Source organism: Danio aesculapii, chromosome 20 (genome assembly GCF_903798145.1).
Source record: "Danio aesculapii chromosome 20, fDanAes4.1, whole genome shotgun sequence".
Taxonomy (NCBI): Eukaryota; Metazoa; Chordata; class Actinopteri; order Cypriniformes; family Danionidae; genus Danio; species Danio aesculapii.
Window position 1 is genome coordinate 4,358,935 of NC_079454.1, and position 16,651 is coordinate 4,375,585.

A 16,651-nucleotide genomic window follows, 5' to 3' on the forward strand; every position below is an offset into this window, starting at 1 on the left:
TGAGGCCGCTTATGACCAAATTTAAATATGGACCATGGAACTGTCTAATCATCTTGTTTAATCCCGCCCATTTTCGCAGTGCAGTACGACCAAGCGGCAACCTCCCCGCTCTCCCTCGGGAAGCCAATACGGAAGTAACTGAAACTGCAATTCATCAAATTCCGCTAGTCCTGGCTCCATAATAGAGCAAGTTGCAATTGAGCCCACTGTTAGAATGGCCAACTTTACAGCAGAAAAAAAGGTGTTTACAGCCTGGTACAAAGAACGATTTTGGTTCATATAGTTATTATTACCCTCCATGACAACTGTGAGGGGGGTGAATTTTTTTATAACTCATCAATTTCCTTTATATTAGGTTATATTAAGTTTGCATAATTAAGGGCGTGGCCACTTGAGTGACAGCTAGGGTCTCGCTGGTCGCCGTCACTTCACCTCAGCTGAATCCGGCAGATTAGCCACTGATCTCGGCATATTCATCGTATTTTTGTTTTGTTTTTGTGGCTTTACACAGTCAGCTGCCTTTTTTACTTATTTCTACAATTATCAGATGATGTGGGATGCTGTGTGCACTTAATTGTGCTCACAAAACCATTCATGTGGCCTCGTTTTCCCATGTGAGTAAAGTTATATACTTGTATTACCATCTCTATAAGTGATTTGTTTTATTTAAGATCATTTATCATAATATTTTTCTTTAGACCCGTAAAGCACTCCAGAATGTGACAGATTGATTAGCTGTAGGCTCTAGAACAGTCATCTGAAGCGTTTGTCATACAGTGTTCTGCTGGAGTTCATCAATAGTCTTGCATTTACTAACCACACTATATTTGAAGTGTTTGGAAGTAATTCGCGTTTCCACCTGTAGAAAATCGTCATAAGAACAATTTTTAGTGGCTCAATGTATTATTATAGTGTTTTTAAGAGTCTAAACACTTTATTGATATAGTGTACAACCAAGCACATGTGGTCAGAACACAAACGAGTCGCAGGTAATAGAGTATCAAGCGTTTCTCCCAAAGTAAAGTCTGTCTGCCAGGTCTAAGCAAAGTGCCAGCAGGTGTCTGTAGCTCCGCTCACTCTCCGCCTCTTTGCCCTAGTTTGGTATCCCGCCGTGGGTGCAATGACGCGCGAACAAAATGGCGACGGTTGGCCGCGCCTACTTGTAGCTTCTTTTGCAGCGTTCAAAAACCTATGGGTGACGTCACGGATGCTTCGTCCATATATTTTACAGTCTATGAGTACGACAGAATTTCACAAGCTCAAACTCTAGTGTGACTGCAGTTTAAACCAAAGGAAAATGAAGGAATGAGTTTGGGTGCAAGTATGGTGTATAAAAAAATAATAGCCTGGAAAAAAACGAGACATCACAATTCACTCACAAAGATTTTTGTATACCCTCGCAAAATCTATTGAGTTTGGCAAATACTACCTGTTCACTTTACTTCTTGCAGTCTTTAGAGTTCTATGTATTCACTATGGAGCAGTTCAGGAGTTTGCGCATTTAATTTTAAACATTTTATTTATAAAAAAAAAAGGTCTGTTCTATACACAGGCAAGCATGAGCCCAGAGTTAAACCATCATTTCAGTATGCTTGTGCAATGCCACTACATTTATTCCTATCCAGAGGTGCATTTCTTTTTCACCAAAATATTGTGTTCATAGTGGGAGATTCAGACCGCTGCACATAGTCTTCTCCAGCACATCCTAAAGATTCTCAATTGGATTAAGGCACCGGTGCCAAACTCAGATCCTGGAGGGTCATAGCTATGGACAGTTTAGTTTTAACCCTAATTAAACACACCTTATCAACCTAACAAAGTCCTTCAGCCACAGATAAGTGCGTTGAAGCAGGGTTGGAACTAAACTTTTTTGTTTTGACAGCCCTGGGTTAAGGTCTGGACTCTGGTGGCCAACCAATGTGTAAAACGATTTCATATGCTCCTTGAAATTAAGCGATTGCCAATCTCAGTCATTCAAGACTTCTTTTCAGACCACATTTCTTGCTCAAAAATGATGGTTTCCCACTTTACTTTCTATTTGTAATAATACATCGGACAATAATTTCAATGTAACCTAATTTCAGTAGTTTCAGAAATCTCCTTAAATGTTTTCTTCGCTTGATGTGGGTCAATAATATGACACTTCTAAAACATTTTTCTATAATGACAAGATGCGTCTTCTGACATGGTTGTTTAAGAAATGAGAAGCAACTCTGCATCAGTTAGGGTTAAATAACTTGTTAGCAGCTGAAACATAAATAGCCATGCAGTAATTATCCAATGGGAGACTCTTACCTATTTGCTTAGCTAAATCCATGTGGTGACTTTTTTGTTGGCTGGGCAGTGTATATTCTGAAGGTTTTGATAATACATAGTTGGCCTGATTTTAGACTGTGAAGCAAGATGAAGGATATATATACACACATAGTTGAAGTCAGAATTATTGAACCCCCCCCCCCCAAATTATTAGCCCCGTTTATTTTTTTCCCCAATTTCCGTTTAGCAGGGAGAAGATTGTTTCAACACATTTCTAAACATAATAGTTTTAATAACTCATGTCTGATAACTGATTTATTTAATCTTTGTCATGACAGTAAATAATATTTGACTAGACATTTTTAAGACACTTCTATACAGCTCAAAGTGACATTTAAAGGCTTAACTAGGTTAATTAGGTAGGTTAGGGTAATTAGGCAAGTTACTTTATAATGATGGTTTGTTCTGTAGACGATCAAAAAATAAATGAGCTTAAAGGGGCTAATAATTTTGACCTTAAAATGACTTTTATTCTAGTCAAAATAAAACAAAAAAGACTTTTTCTAGATGAAAAAATATTATCAGACATACTGTGAAAATTTCCTTGCTCTGTTAAACGTCATTTGGGAAATATTTAAAAAAGAAAAATCAAAGGGGGGCTAATAATTCTGACTTACACTGTTTATATGAGCAATTCCATGCAAATGTCAACCATGCCATGATAAAAATTAAGTTCACCAAAATACAGTATCCGTTTTTACATTTTTAGTGTAAGCAAATATTTTACAGTACTTTAAAAATACTCAAAATGTCTCTGTCTGTAACACGGGGAGTGACACAGACAACTAAAGTTTGGATCCACTTGCAGGTTTAATCAAAGTCAGGCAAGCAAAGGTCAACACAGGTGCAAACAGATGTATAAAGGCAGTCCAGAATCGTAGTTAAATGTATCAGGCGAGAAGCCAAAAGGCAGGCGGCAGACAGGACAATAAGATAAACTAGGCTAAGGTCAAAACATGGGAAAACTAGACTAGGAGAAACGCGTTGTAATGTCACTTTACAGAAAACAAGGCTCTGCAAAGGAAGTGAGAGTGTGTGCTGATTAAATAGTGTCTGTAATCAGTCTAGAAGCTGCATCAGCTGTGAGAGTCTAATCAGTGGAAATGAGGAAGCGTGTGTGTGTGTGTGTGTGTGTGTGTGTGTGAACGGAGTGCATGTATGAATATGTAGTCCATGAACGGCGGATTTGTAGTCCATATGTGCAAACCAGCGATCTAAGGAGTTACGATCGCTGGTGACCGTGACACTGTCAATGTTTTCAAACTATTATATTTGATTACCCAGAGTCACACAAGTGGCAGTTTCACATCTGTCACATCCATAACGGAGAGATGTCACATCCATAACCAAGCTTTTCCCTCATAAATGCAAAAATGTCAAATAAAATAAAGTCAATCATGTTTGTTCTATAGAGAGCGACTCTTATCCTGTTGATTAGCCTTATTTTTTTGCGTTGTGCAGTTTAATTTTACAAAGTATGCTGTATACCGTAAACTCGCAGGCTTTTTTTGGTCACATCCATAATGCATCTTTACTTCCCTCATTTAAAATATAAAAAATGTTTACAGATTGATATTTTTATGCTCCCATCACTCTGTGGTCAGTTGTTTTGGATAATATAAACAGATGTTTCAATATAATGTTAACGTTTATTTTCTATGTGAATTTAAGTCTTGGGTTTTTACTGCATATGTCACATCCATAACGCTGGACTTTCTCCTAGATATATTACATTACATATTCTGAATTATAAAGTTAAAAAAAAGAGTTATCCAATACCCAACCCCCCCCCCCCATAAAACATTTGACTCTAATATTAAAAATATTAAAGGGCACCTATGGTAAAAAATCAACTTTTCAAGCTGTTTGGGCAGCCATATATGCATGTATGGTGTATAGACTCATATTGGGGTGATATAAGCACACCCAGTGCTTTTTTTTTTTTCAATTTAACAACATAAAAAAACGGTGGACCAATTGGAGCTGTTTTCAAATTGACCGCAACTTTACGTAGGAGAGCGGTCCCCCCGCCCACCAATATTGATTGACAGGCGCGTCATCATATCCTCAGTTTGTTGAGTCGAAGCGATATCACTAAAGGAACACCCTAGCTCTATTTTTAGATGCAAGGCTCATTTGGCTCAACACAAGATCAATATTCTCCACATTATCGCTCTAATCGGAATTATTGGTTGTATCTTTAGGTAGGTTTGCAAACATGTGTACTTCTCATTGAGTCTACCTTATACTTCATCCGTTTGCATTTCTCGCGATCCCAGAAGCTCCCTGTAATCTTAACTAGCATGCGTTTTAGAATTCTAAACATAGGTTTCTATCAGGGTACACTCAAGTCGACGGCTGGGCGCCGCGGACCGCTGCAGAAACCTATGTTTAGAATTAAAAATTGCGTGGCGCGACGATTCGGGACACTTCATGTTTCTGGTGCGCCACAGAGAGTGTCTGGTGTGCCGTGTCGCGGCTTCGAGCGGCGCATCCGGTGCATCAGTCAAAGTTAATTCGGTGTGTGTGGTTATTAATTTCTGTGTACAAGCTCGGCACTTGAAACTAGCACACAGTTGGCTGTAAAACTGTACACAAAAGATTTTGTACTCTCTGCTTGGTCTGTGTCAGAGTCGTACATGTACGACTGAATGCTGAACCTCTCCTGCTCCTCTCAGTCTGCCTGTCAAACTCTGTTGCAAACGCAGAGCGGGTGAGCTCATGGCCCCGCCCCCTTGTTACGTTGGCGGGAAGCCGAAACTAATCTACATGTGAAGCAACACACCCATAAATAAGCGAACTGTGGACACGCCCCCAACATGACACTTTTTAACACATTATAATAAAAAAATCTGAATTGTGTTTTAAACTGAACCTAAACTGGCACACTCAGAAGAACCATAATATTAATATTAAATCATAAAAAAGTGGTAAACTATGTGCCCTTTAAACAAGAATTTTGAACCCAACTATATCCTGCATTTCCAGATTTTTGTGTTAGAAGTGTATGCTACATATTTAATGAAATAATAGCTCATTAAACATAACAGTATAGAAAACATTTTATAAACATACGTTTAAATTCTTCAAAATGTGGTGAAAATTATTCATTGTATTATTTTTACCCTATTCACCAGCATTGTGTTGCCTTGCCTTATTATGAAAGCATTTTCTTATTAAGTGTCGATGTGTGTGATTTAGGTGGTGAACCCGTATCACCTAAGAGTGCGCCGGAGGAATCCCGTCACAGGGAATTTCGTGAAAATGAGTCTGCAGCTCTACCAGGTGGACAATCGCAGCTACCTGCTCGACTTCAAGAGCATTGATGGTGAGCATTACTCAGTCTGTCAGTACTTACAGAGTCAAATGATGGATCTCTGACAGATGTCAGGAAACACTTGTCACTACAGTTAATTTCCCGAATGACACATCGTACTTTGGTAGTTCAGCGATGAGTTACGTCATTGTTTGGGAAACACAGCCACAATCCATTACTGGGAAACACCCCTACGCTCTTACACTATGGCCAATCTAGTTCATCCAATTCACCCAACACTGGACATATCTCTGTTTATTTCTTCGTCTTCTGTCTTTTCAGATGATATTATGGAGCACAGGTCAGGCTCGTCGACACCACAGCGCTCCGGCTCAACAGCGGGTCTTCTTCGCCCACGGCTCAGCATCGACTCAGCGTCAGTGGTGGCGATGGAGATGCCTCAGCTCAGCAGTTCTCTGCCTGGCTCTCTGACCGGAAGCACACCCCTACTGACCCCACGCCAGGGCAGCCACACCATGGACTTCTTCGAAATGTGTGCCAGCCTCATCACCACACTGGCTCGCTGAGACCCGCTCGCACACACGTCCATCACTGATGCTCTTTACCTCTTATAAAGCAGGCAGAAGGTGAAGGGTGGGGTTGATGTATTTCAGGCCTATAGTAGCAGATTTACCCTCAGAAAGGTTTTGGACACGAGCAAACGAATGAAAGTCATTGCGTCAGTTAACCACCTGTGCTACTAATGAGCAAACAAGCGATCTTTTTTTGCGACTGTTTCGTCAAATAATGTGAATACGAATTGTCATTTTAATGAATGAAAATGCACTTTGGATTTTTATTGTAGTAATTACAAAATGTATTTATCGGCTATATTATTAGTAGTTTTAAAAGTAGCAGTATGATTATTGTAATAAATACATTTTGCAGTTAATAATAATAATAATAACAATAATAATAATAAAAAAATAATAATTATTATTATTATTGTTATTATTATATTGTTGTTAATAGGATGTTTTTTGCTGCTGTAGTGAAAAACAAACACAACAAAAATAACAATAGAATTTATAGTATAATTTATATTATATTACAATAACAATAAAATATTATAGTGTTGTTGCCAACATTTATTTAACAGTAACTTAAAACTAAATTATCACAGTCATCATACTTTTATTTTTGCAACAACACTACTGTTAATCATAATAATAATAATAATAGTAATAATAATAATACCAAATAATAGTAATAACAATAATAAATACTTTATTATTATTAAATAATAATAAAAGTATTTATTATTATTATTATTATTATTATTATTATTATTATTATTATTATCATTAAATAATAATAATAATAATAACATAATAATAACAACAACAATACTACTACTGCTACTAATAATAATAAATACTTGTATTATTATTTATTACTACTACTACTAATAATAATAATATTATTATATAATACTTTTATGTTTGCAACAACAATACTCTTAATAATAATAATAATAATAATAATAATAATAAAATAATTTCTTCTTCTTCTTCTTCTTCTTCTTCTTCTTCTTATTATTATTATTATTATTATTATTATTATTATTATTAGTGTTGTTGTTACCAGCAATTATTTAACAAAAATTTTCTTAATTATCACAGTCATCACTATAATAGTTTTATGTTTGCATCAACACTACTACTACTACTACTACTACTACTACTACTACTACTACTACTACTACTAATAATAATAATAATATTTTTTATTAATATAATTATTTATCAATTAATTTTATTAGTGTTGTTGTTACCAACATTTATTTAACAAAATGTTCTTGATTATCACAGTCATACTATATTACTTTTTTGTTTGCAACAACACTACTATTAATAATAATAATAATAATAATTATTATTATTATTATTATTATTAATAATATTAAACATGACTATGTTCTTTTCATATATACAACCACAATCTAACAGATGTTGGTTAAAACCATCATTTTAACCAAGTTTAATACCCTATCAATTTAATATTTTGTTTTGTCATTTATTTTATCTAATGCAATGACATTTATTTAGTCCAAAACTTTTCAGGGTTACTTTTAGTCAGAGTTTGTCCTCATCGTCCACCTTCCTAAGAACTCAAAAAAAGAGCATACTTCTGATTTTATATACACATTTCTTTTGATAATACGTATTATTATGCAATGCAGTATATTTATATTCTCACATCAATCACTTGAGTTGTATAGTTTAGTTTCTTAGTTCTATTGCAATGACATACCAAAAAAAAAAAAAAAGGTTTATACATACAGAGCAAAGATCACTATTTATTGATATTAGAGAGTTTTTCTTACTTTACGTCATATCTATTCGTGTTATTTAAGAGTTCATTTATAGAGTGAAGATCTTATGGTTTGGTTTGCAGTAAATCCCTGACGATACACACCATCTTCATCCAGATCAGACGTAAAGTGTGTGTTTTGGAGGCCTTGCTAATATCACTGCTGCTTTAGTTTAGACAGACTGATATGCTGGACGAGGACAGACAGAACGTAATTGTTGTGCCTTGATATGGTGAAAATGCAGATAGAGATGGGTGAGGAACAGAATGTGCTAGTCATTTTGTTGATATGAGTAAACCTTTAATGAGGCGGCCTTAAAATATTCTCCATGCATGAGATTATTACAATCATACACGGTCAGACAGACTTTAAAGATTTTACTCTGAACGACACATTCAGCTTAATATTATTTATGTTTTTGACACTGATTATTACACTGTATTGACTATATTTTATAAAAGTGTATGTATTGTATATATATATATATATATATATATATATATATATATATATATATATATATATATATATATATATATATATATTAATTTATACAACAGTTATTCTACTGTTTGACAAATATTGCAGCTATCGGACAACATAATGTACTTTTGAGGCTTTTTTTAATCGAGAATGTAGTTGTTTAGTTTGTAACTATGCAGTTTATTTAAAGGATAGTGCCTATTTCAAAATATTTATAATTTCTGAGAGACAGCACGTCGGTGCAAAGATGGTTGACCTTGTCTATCCACAAGATTATGCGCATAATAAGCCCTTGCTTAGAAGATTAAAACTGCATGTTTTCTAGCTACATCTGATAAAGTCATTATTAAACTGGTGAGTGATATTTTAAGTCGATCTCTTTCCTTTGTATAGATTGCAACTATGCAGTTTATTTATAAGGACAGTGCCTATTTTAATACAGTTATTTTCCTATCCTGGTTCTCAACAGTGCTATTCAGAGACCTCACCTCCGAACAACCCCTCCTTATCGCAAACAATGCATGCCTCCCACCAGTGTGATATTGTGAGAGGAACTACTTTCTTACGCCATTCATTCACATCTGCAGCTGATCGTCGGAACAGCAGAAACCATTTCTAATTCACATACGTCACTTTGGAGCTAGCGTTTGAATGATTCTCTAGCGTAATGTCTGAAGTAATGACAAAACAGGTGATTTTGCTCACATTTTAAGATTATAAGGCTGAACGACATGAAATGCCACCAGTCTACAGAGACATTTCCTAGTATTTCTCTGTTCCAATGGAGAGACACTACCAGATTACTGTGGTATAAATACAGCACTACAAAATACAAATAGAGAGAGGTCGACTTAGAATGTCACTTAGCTGTTCTGTAATGATTTGTTCAGCTGTTGTTTAAAACTTACACTGGGAAAATGCTGCTTTTCTCCTCTAAGGGCTTGTTATGCGGTCTCTGTCGCCATCTTGTGGTGGAACGTCAACCGTCTGCTCTGCTCAGTATGACAGGCTAATGGCCGCCAACGTACTGAATCTGAAATTATGAATCTTTAAAATAGGCTTTATAAATCTTAATAAATAAACTGCATAGTTGTAATCTAAACAACTATAATCTTAGTCTAAGGATGTTGCCTAAAAAAGCCTCAAAAGTACATTATGTTGTCCAACAGCTGCAGTATTTGTCAAACTGTAGTGAGTTTATTACTCCTCTGCTTGCCACTCGTGTGGGGGGAGTAATACACAAGGGTGAAGAGGCTGTATGAGTGCTGATATTACTTTAATATCTCATGGATATACAGACAAAACTGTTGTATAAACATATATATATATATATATATAAATTAAGACTTTCTCTAGAAAAGAATATAAATGTGAAAACTGTGAAAAATTTCCCTGCTCTGTTAAACAGAAATTTGAAAAAATATATATTAAATAAAAATGTATTTAGTCTTCATATATATATATATATATTAACAGTAAAATTATTATCTTCAGAAAAAATTGATTATGCAGTTGTATTTGATTTATGTTTTAAAAATACATTTCATGTAATACATGCATTTGATACATTTTGATTATTATTTGAACACCCAAATTATATGGATCTTAATCAACTGAATGCATTTTAACATGAAATATTTATATACATAAATATTCAAAATTCAAATATTTATCAGCTTTCAAACTTTAAACGTATTAAATGCATGTATTAAAAATCTATAGATAAGCAGTTTACTACATCACATACATTTTCCATATGCAATATCTGAATACATAATATTACACATTACATTGTGCGTTCAGATATATACCAGCTGTTAAAATGTATTAAATGTATGTATTAAAAATATACTCATATACAATTGAACTGAATACATAAATATGTGTTCAAATGGAAACAACCCAGGCTCATTCTGAAAACGTATCGCTATATACATTTCTGGAGAGCGCCAAATACGTCCTAGGAGGTACGTTTTTTGCAGTTTTGTTTTCACAAGTCCACCAGAGGCCGCTGTGTACACTTTTTGAGATCTCAAACTTCTCTCACGAGTGCCATTTGCACCTGCTGTTCTCCCATAAATCCACCAGAGGCCGCTGTTGACTGACTGACTGACTGACCGATTGCCAGAACCACCCTCCTCCTTCCCTAAACCCAACCAATAGTGTTTTTAAAACAATCCAGAAAAAGGAAAGCCCTCATGGCAGCCTGATTTTTACCATGTTTTCAGATTTTACCACATTCTCACCCTGTTATTTACTTAATTTTTTACATTTTTTAAAATTTATTAAATTTTTTGGCTTCTGCTTTTGTCTTACCTGCTTTCTGGAACCGTTCTTCACTGGACTCGAACCCCGTCGTCGTGGTCAGCTCCTCTCTGCGTCTCAAGTCCACCGACATAATGCTGTCCATAGGGAAGTAAGCGGTTAGCTGGTAAGCGTGAAAAGGAACAGCCTCATACCACCCCGTAGCATTCGTTTTAAAGACGAAATGCAGCTATATGTACCTCTGGCTACATAATTCGCGATCTCCAGAAATGTATACAGGGTTACGTTTTCAGAATGAGCCTATGTTGAATTAAAAGCATCTATCAAAAGGATTCAAATACATGAAATGGTTGCATTAAACTTACACGTGTGCATTTACGTATTGAGTAAAGAGTTTTAAATTTAACCGATGATTTATGGAACATGTACTTCATTTTTAAACATGATATGGATGGTGTGTATCTGAAGAGAACCCAAACCGAGAGCGTTTAATCATGTGACCCTTCTCTCCTCAATTGCCTTAAAACAGGGGAGTCCAAACTCATTTCTAGAGGCCCGGTGTCCTGCAAAGTTTAGTGTCAACCCTAATCAGACACACCTGGGCTAGCTAATCAAACTCTTACGCTGCATTCACACTAGAGTTTGAGCTTGCGTGATTCTGTTATAAGGTGCTGTAAAAAGGGGCGGGATTAAACAAAATGATTACACATGTAAAAAAGCAAGCAATTGGTCCAGATTTAACATTTCTGTCCAGAGAGGTCATATTTTGATCCTCGATTGGTCTCACACGGTCAAGTGATGCGATTTTCGCAGGTCACAGTTCACCAAGCTTGAACTTTGCAACGCAGCGAACTGCGAAACTTGACGCACATACTTGCATTTCCGGTCTGACGCATTCGCGTGCGTATGAATGGAAGTCTATTAGAAGAAAAGTCCAGTGTGACCACAGCTTTACTAAGCTTTCTAGAAACATCCCTGCAGGTGTGTTGAGGCAAAAATCTGGAGGACACCGGCCCTCCAGGACCGAGTTTGGACACCCCTGCCTCAAATAGACGAACTTTATTGCTTCTAAACCGAATATGCTTTAATATATTTGTTTATGTGTGCGATTGTTTGTATGAAGTAGATCCGCTGTATTTATTAGTTACACATATTTATTCTGTATTTAAGCTCACCTCTGAAGTGTTACTTGTGAACAAATGACAGAAGATGGCAGATTTCAGTGGGGATTCACAACACAATCTCACGGCAATTCGTAACTTATTCATTTAGTGGCTAATTCGTATGAATTCGTACGATCTAATTCGTATAATTTAGTACGATTTGCTCATCCCCCAGTGACGGTTGGGTTTAGGGGTGGGGTTAGGTGCCACGCCCCTTTTTTTAAATCGTACAATTTCGTATGACTGAACTCGTACGAATTCGTACAAATTAGCCACTAAACTGACAAAACGTAAAATACTTAAGTTTTCTCGTGAGATCAGGCTGGGATTCAGGATGGTTGTCGTTGTATTTGTGCCAACACGCGTCTGAATAGACAAATACTGTACAACAAACAATAACGATTTGTGAAAATGAATTATATCAGTCAATCAATCAAGGCAGCCAAAAAAAGAGAAGATAATTCTGTTCAATTAACAAATCTGTATCATTGAATCGTCCATTTTTGTTGGTTTTGAACTAAAAGTAAAGCAAGAGCTCTTAGTCGTTTTCATATTTATAAACTAAATTAGATTTCCAATAGATGTGCTGGTCTTCCTGAATGTTCCCTCTGTCTCCTACTGTACGAATGTCTGGTGTTGTGTGCATGAAGCAGAGCAGTTTGTGTGTTTTGTACAACTATGCTGGATTTTTATGAGACACAGCTCAAAATAAGGCAAGACACTGCTGGAAAAAGCATTTGGGTCTCATTCGTTGAACATTTTCACGTAAAAAGTGCGGATGTTTTTGGCAAATATGGCATGATTATAATAGTACAAAGAAATTCAAAAACAACTTATTCCGCATGTACACAATTATAATGTAAGCCTTATAAGCATAAAAAACCCTACGTATAATTAGATGTTATTTACAGGGTGGATGAAAAGTAATGGCATGACCAACACAATCTCACGGCAATTCGTAATGTTTTGATTTAGTGGCTAATTCGTATGAATTCGTATGATCTAATTCGTACGATTTAGTACGATTTGCTCATCCGCCAATGACGGTTGGGTTTAGGGGTGGGGTTAGGTGCCACGCCTCCTTTTTAAAATCGTACAATTTCGTACGACTGAACTCATACGAATTCGTACGAATTAGCCACTAAACTGACACAACGTAAAATACTTACGTTTTTTTATGAGATCAGGCTGGCATGACACTGCTTGAAGGCATTGTGGCGCGTGCTCTAAGAAGAGAGAGAGAGCGGATATGTTTGCTGAGAGTGACGAAAGGCTGTTCAGTCGCTTTAGGTTGCCCAGAGAAGTCCTTAATTATTTATGCAACTTTTTTAACCCGACTGTCGCCACCACTTTTTGAAAACAGACATGAAAATGAGATATTCAACTTAACCTCTTAAGGCCCAAGGTGTTTTTTACATGTATTTTTTATTTCTCTTCGCTATTTGGGCTTATTGGAACCTAAGTAGAATAAAAACCTATGTATCAATGATGTCCATATATGTGGACTCGTGGTCCGAATTTACATAAAACAATTTTCCTGATTTTTTTTAATGCATGTTTAACATAGAATTTTTTTTGGAGCTTGCATTGACTATCAGAAAGTAAAATCACCCCCCCCCCCATTTTAGACAGTTAAAAATAGTGTTTGGGTCATTTCATATGCTGCAAAACAGTTGCAGAATGTCACTGTATGTCTGTAGCAAAATATAAAACATTTAAAGTATTTTAAATAGCCACTTAAGAGCTAAAATGTGCTGATGTGGACCCTCAAGCCCTAGGAGGTTAAATGATTGTCAATCTTCAATGCTTTGGTGCACAGATTTAAGCTCATTTGAAGAAAAGCAGATGTCAGATTGTAGGCGTATTGACCAAAGTTCAAAAACTATAAAAAGCAAACAGAAGGTATGTGCCTTTATGTTTATGTCATTATAATACATAAAATATGTAGTTTATAAAACATGTTTTTGCCTAAAATTGACAGAAAATCAAAGCTAAATATCTGACCAAATTATTTAACAAATTTGAAATTGATATCTCAAAAAAAAAAAGATCTTTCAGGAAGATTTTGTTTGGGCACAGTACTAAACATCAGCACCAGATGATATTGATGGCTAAACAAGGGCGCCTCTGTTTTAAAGAATATGAATCATGGTTTTTTTTTCATACTTTTGACATATTTGTAATGTAGACATACAATTCCAAAGAAGTATAGTCAGTCTGGCTGTATTTTATTTAAATTTTGCTTTTAAAAAACGTGTAAAAACATCTAAACAGCATTTTACATGTCAATTGCTGTAGCAAAGTAATGCTTTTCGACTCTGATGAGTATCCTTGTTGATGTGAGAGACTTGCTTTGTTTACCAAATAAAGTAGATATAATTTTATTTGCATTTTAAACATGAAATAAAAGTTTAAAAGATATTATTTTTATTTCATATATTAAGGTTTTAGTTATGATACTCCCAAAATAATTACGCAGAAATTTTTACCAAAATTCTCTGCAGAAATAGCAAAAAACATCCGCAGATTCCGTCTGGCCCTGATAATTTCCCTAACCTGCCTAGTTAACCTAATTAACCTAGTTAAGCCTTTAAATGTCACTTTAAGCTGTATAGAAGTGTCTTAAAATATCTAGTCAAATATTATTTACTGTCATCATGGCAAAGATAAAATAAATCAGTTATTAGAAATGAGTTATTAAAACTATTATGTTTAGAAATGTGTTGAAAAAAATCTTCTCTCCGTTAAACAGAAATTGGGGGAAAAAATAAACAGGGGGGCTAATAATTCAGACTTCAACTGTATATATAAAAACATACACACAATAATTTAAAACCTGTCAGTGGCCAGTTTTATTTTTTGAGGCAGATTTGTTAAACAACACCCTATCTGCATATTTAAAAAAAACAGAGGAAGTATGTTGATTATTAATTATATTTTTACCGTATTCACCTGCAGCGTCTTGCCTTAACTGAATGTAAACGCAGAAAGATGGACAGTTCTCGCACAAATCACTTGATCATATCATTTATAGGAAATGCTATAGATAAAATACGCCTCGAAACAGTTCAGTCCAAGTATTTATTAAGTTTTCTCTCATTTCCGGAGAAGATTAGACTGGATTATGGTGGTGATTTCATTGAAAGACATTACACAGTCTGAAATTCCTTCCAGAACTTAAAGCCTTTACGCATTCTTAACATTTTCCACACAAATCCCATGTTCACCCCTCGCACCAAGAGTCTATATCGAGAGACAGAGAGAGAGAGAGAGAGAGAGAGAGAGAGAGTGAGAGAGAGAGAGAGAGAGAAAAAAAAGTTTAGGGAGCTTATCGCCCCCTGCTGCTGGATTTTGTCATGACATTGTCTATGGGAGGCTGGGAATTGTAGGAATGTGTGCATTCTTGGCACCCTTGTGTTAGTGTTTGTCATATATAAATGCAGAGTCGCTTACCACAGTTTTAAAGGGGACCTATTTACAAGATGTAAAATAAGTCTCTGATGTCCCTAGAGTGTGTTTGTGAAGTTTCAGCTCGAAATACCCCACGGATAATGTTTTGTAGCTTACTGAAGCTGCCCCTTTTAGTCTTCGATCCAGATTGTGTCATTTTGTTGACTGTTGCTTTAAATTCGAATGAGATCGAAGCTACGAATGCCTGTGTGTCAGCATAGTGGCAGATTCAAAAACTAGACTAATGTCCTATGCTAACGAGGGAGAGATGGTCAATCAGTGTTTCTGCAGGCTGTTTTTATGAAGTTTGATTACAAAATAAATTAAATTAGTTAACATTTACCATTAGAAGCTGGTTATATTCGAAGACTGTTGCCACACAAATTAATTATAAAGTGATTTTTGTATAGTAAGTTCCCTTTCAGATTTATCAGCTTTACAACTGTCGTTAATGGAAACTGGTGGCCTGTTTAGAGTGATTTCCAGAACTTTATGCTTCTGTGCTGAGGTGTTCGTCTGGATATACCTCTCTGTCTCTCCAATGAAGTGTTGTGTGTGTGATAACAGCCTCCCTGTTGTGAAACATGAGGTTATTATGTCTGTTTCCGAGCCCCGCTGGGACATGACCTCTGCCTGTCGGTGTCTATGTGTCTGTACTGTACTCTACATGTGCGCGTGTCACTTCCTGTTTGTGCGTGTGGTTTGTATTTGAAAAGTTATGCACTGCATGGTGTTCTTGTTCTGATTTGCACTTTAATTTTTATTGTTGAAATGAAAAGAAAAAAGCAAAGGGATAATAAAGTGGTATATGCAGTTAGGAGTTTTGTATTTTTTTATTATAAGGATTTTTTTGAAGTAACATTGTTAAATACACTGCATCTGGAAAGTATTCACAGCGCTTCACATTTTCAACATTTTTTGATGTTACAGCCTTATTCCAAAACGAATTAAATTCATTTATTTCCTCAACATTCTACACGCAATACCCCATAATGACAATGTGAAAAAAGAGTTTCTGAAATTGTTGCAAATTTATTACAAACCCCCCCCCCCCCCTGTAAAATCACATGTACATCAGTATTTACAGCCTTTGCTCAATACTTTGTACTTTTGGCAGCGATTACAGCCTCAAGTCTTTTTGAATATGATGCCACATGCTTAGCACACCTGTCTTTGGGAATTTTTGCCCATTCCTCTTTGCAGTACCTCTCAAGCTCTATCAGGTTGGATGGGAAGCGACGGTGTACAGCCATTTTCAGATCTCTCCAGAGTTGTTCAATAGGATTTAGGTCTGGGCTCTGGCTGGGCCACTCGAGGACATTCACAGAGTTGTTGTGAAGGCAA

The 16,651-nt window shown here is 35.8% G+C and overlaps 1 protein-coding gene across 1 annotated transcript in view; it reads left to right on the forward strand.

Annotated features, from left to right (window-relative positions):
• prkaa2 (protein kinase, AMP-activated, alpha 2 catalytic subunit) overlaps positions 1-6,454 on the forward strand; it is a 32,768-nt gene extending 26,314 nt beyond the window's left edge. Inside the window, exons 8-9 of the mRNA XM_056445495.1 lie at positions 5,518-5,644; positions 5,915-6,454. Of these exons, the coding sequence (XP_056301470.1) occupies positions 5,518-5,644; positions 5,915-6,159 (372 nt within the window). The 3' untranslated portion in view covers positions 6,160-6,454. The remainder of the gene's footprint in view (positions 1-5,517; positions 5,645-5,914) is intronic.
• Positions 6,455-16,651: the final 10,197 nt, after the last annotated feature.